Source organism: Lactuca serriola, chromosome 9, assembly GCF_051521515.1.
Source record: "Lactuca serriola cultivar US96UC23 chromosome 9, Lser_US96UC23_V15, whole genome shotgun sequence".
In the NCBI taxonomy this organism is placed as follows: Eukaryota; Viridiplantae; Streptophyta; class Magnoliopsida; order Asterales; family Asteraceae; genus Lactuca; species Lactuca serriola.
This window is the reverse complement of record NC_136416.1, coordinates 7,303,012-7,304,843: the sequence shown is the minus strand read 5'-3', so window position 1 is coordinate 7,304,843 and position 1,832 is coordinate 7,303,012. Positions and strand designations below refer to the sequence as shown.

The 1,832-nt window shown below is 45.5% G+C and overlaps 1 protein-coding gene across 1 annotated transcript; it reads left to right on the top strand.

Moving 5' to 3' along the window:
* The first annotated feature begins 250 nt into the window (after positions 1–250).
* On the top strand, positions 251–1,562 carry EDL3 (EID1-like 3). Its single transcript, XM_079022981.1, has one exon. The coding sequence runs from the start codon at positions 349–351 to the stop codon at positions 1,231–1,233; it is 885 nt and encodes a 294-aa protein (XP_078879107.1). The 5' UTR covers positions 251–348; the 3' UTR covers positions 1,234–1,562.
* Positions 1,563–1,832: the final 270 nt, after the last annotated feature.

The following is a 1,832-nucleotide window of genomic DNA, read 5'->3' as shown; positions in this document are numbered from 1 at the left end:
CAGATATTTTCATCCACGTGGTAGCCCACAGCCTCCTAGACTGCCACGTAACCCCTTAAAAAAGATATTTCGAGCAACCAACTTTTAACATCCTCCTGGACGCGTGGCTGGCAGTCACTTGATAACCTACTTTCTTTCCTTTTAAGCACCAATTAATACCTCCACGTGTCCATTTTCCACAAACTGAAACCGCCCACGATCATGATTCCAGGAGCAATATCCAATAGAAAAGTAATCATCCAATAATCACCTGACACATTTGGACTAGTATTCTAGTCTCTAGAAATGGTATTGTGCAACTATATATAAGCGTGTAATACCTTTTTTTTCGCCGGAGATCAGAAGAAAATGAGTGCGAACCAGAGAGTGAGGCTGAGCACGTCCATTAGCGGTGGTTCCGGTTCACACGAATCGGATTTTTTTAACGAGAGAGTGCTTCTGTTAGTTATGGAATCGATGAAATGGGACGTTCAGGTGCTTTGCCGGACGGCGTCAGTGTGCCGGAGACTCCGCGCCATGGCGAAGCGGTTGTTATGGCGGGAGCTCTGTTTGTTCCGTGCGCCGAGGATAACAGAGACGCTATCGAACGGTGTTCACAGTAGCCGGATGGGCGGCGGTTGGCCGGCGTTAGCTAAGCTGCTGTTTTTTTGCGGCGATTGCGAACCTAGTCGGAATTTTGTATTGAGCCGGCCAAAACCGGGGCACTTTGTTACAGAGACCCGGTTCTCGAAGACGTCCGGTCGGAGCTTCTTGATGAAACGGTGTCGTGGGGACTTGTTGTTTGTGAGCGACCCCTGTGAACACCGGGTTGGTGATCGAGAAGATGACTTAGGTGTTTTCCGAGGGGTATTCCGGGGATTTCGCGAGTCGAGGACACGTGCTTGTTTGATAGCGAGACAGGCGGCGTTAGAGGAGCGGGAGAGGTGCCCTTATTGTGGGGCCCGTGTTTGGAGTATGACCACTGCCGGCTTAGTTCCTAGGAATGCGGCTAAGCGGCTCGGCTCACACGACGGCGCACTGGAGTATTTTGTGTGCGTGAACGGACACCTTCATGGCACGTGCTGGTTAGCTCCGTTGTCATCAGATGAAGGAGTGAACGGTGAGGATGAAGAAGAGTATGCAATGGACGGTAGTGATGGGACCGGAAATAGCTCAGGTGGGGTCACGGACGGATATTATTATGATGATCCAACGGTCAACACAAATGGTTTCGGAGATGATGGTTTTATTTGATGGCATCTGTTGACTTGGTCTACGCTATCATTTCATCGTCGATCTTTTACTCTCCAGAGCTGAACTTTTCTGTTCCAGATCGATCTATGACCTTTACAGCATATGATGTAAAGTGACTTTTGAATTGTTGCTCTGATTTAGCAACAATTTCCCCTGGAAGAGGAAATTCAACAAAATTTTGATCGGCGAGTCCAATTATTGTTAGGTTTACTCGTATTGTATTATTTGGTTGTAGTACCAATTTTGTGGTAGAAAGTTGTAGTTTGGGTTGTGTTATTATGAGGTTGAGACCAGGGAATGTGATGCACCCAATTGCTTTAGTTGTTCTACTTTTTGTATCATTCCACTTTTCCCATTTGTTTAGTTGGCCCTTATTTTATGCTTCCGTTGGTTTCATGTGTGTACCGTGTACGTTTTTGAATTATCACACTGAAAAAAATAAAGTTGTCGTATTCCAGAATTTGCTCGTTCATATCAGACATGTACTGATGTACACGTTAAGCATGTAAAATCTACAAATAAAAGTTTCAAGTTCAAATTTAGAAATGATAGTTTTTATGAAAATATGACGCCATCATTTTATCGCTCGTTACAGGGGC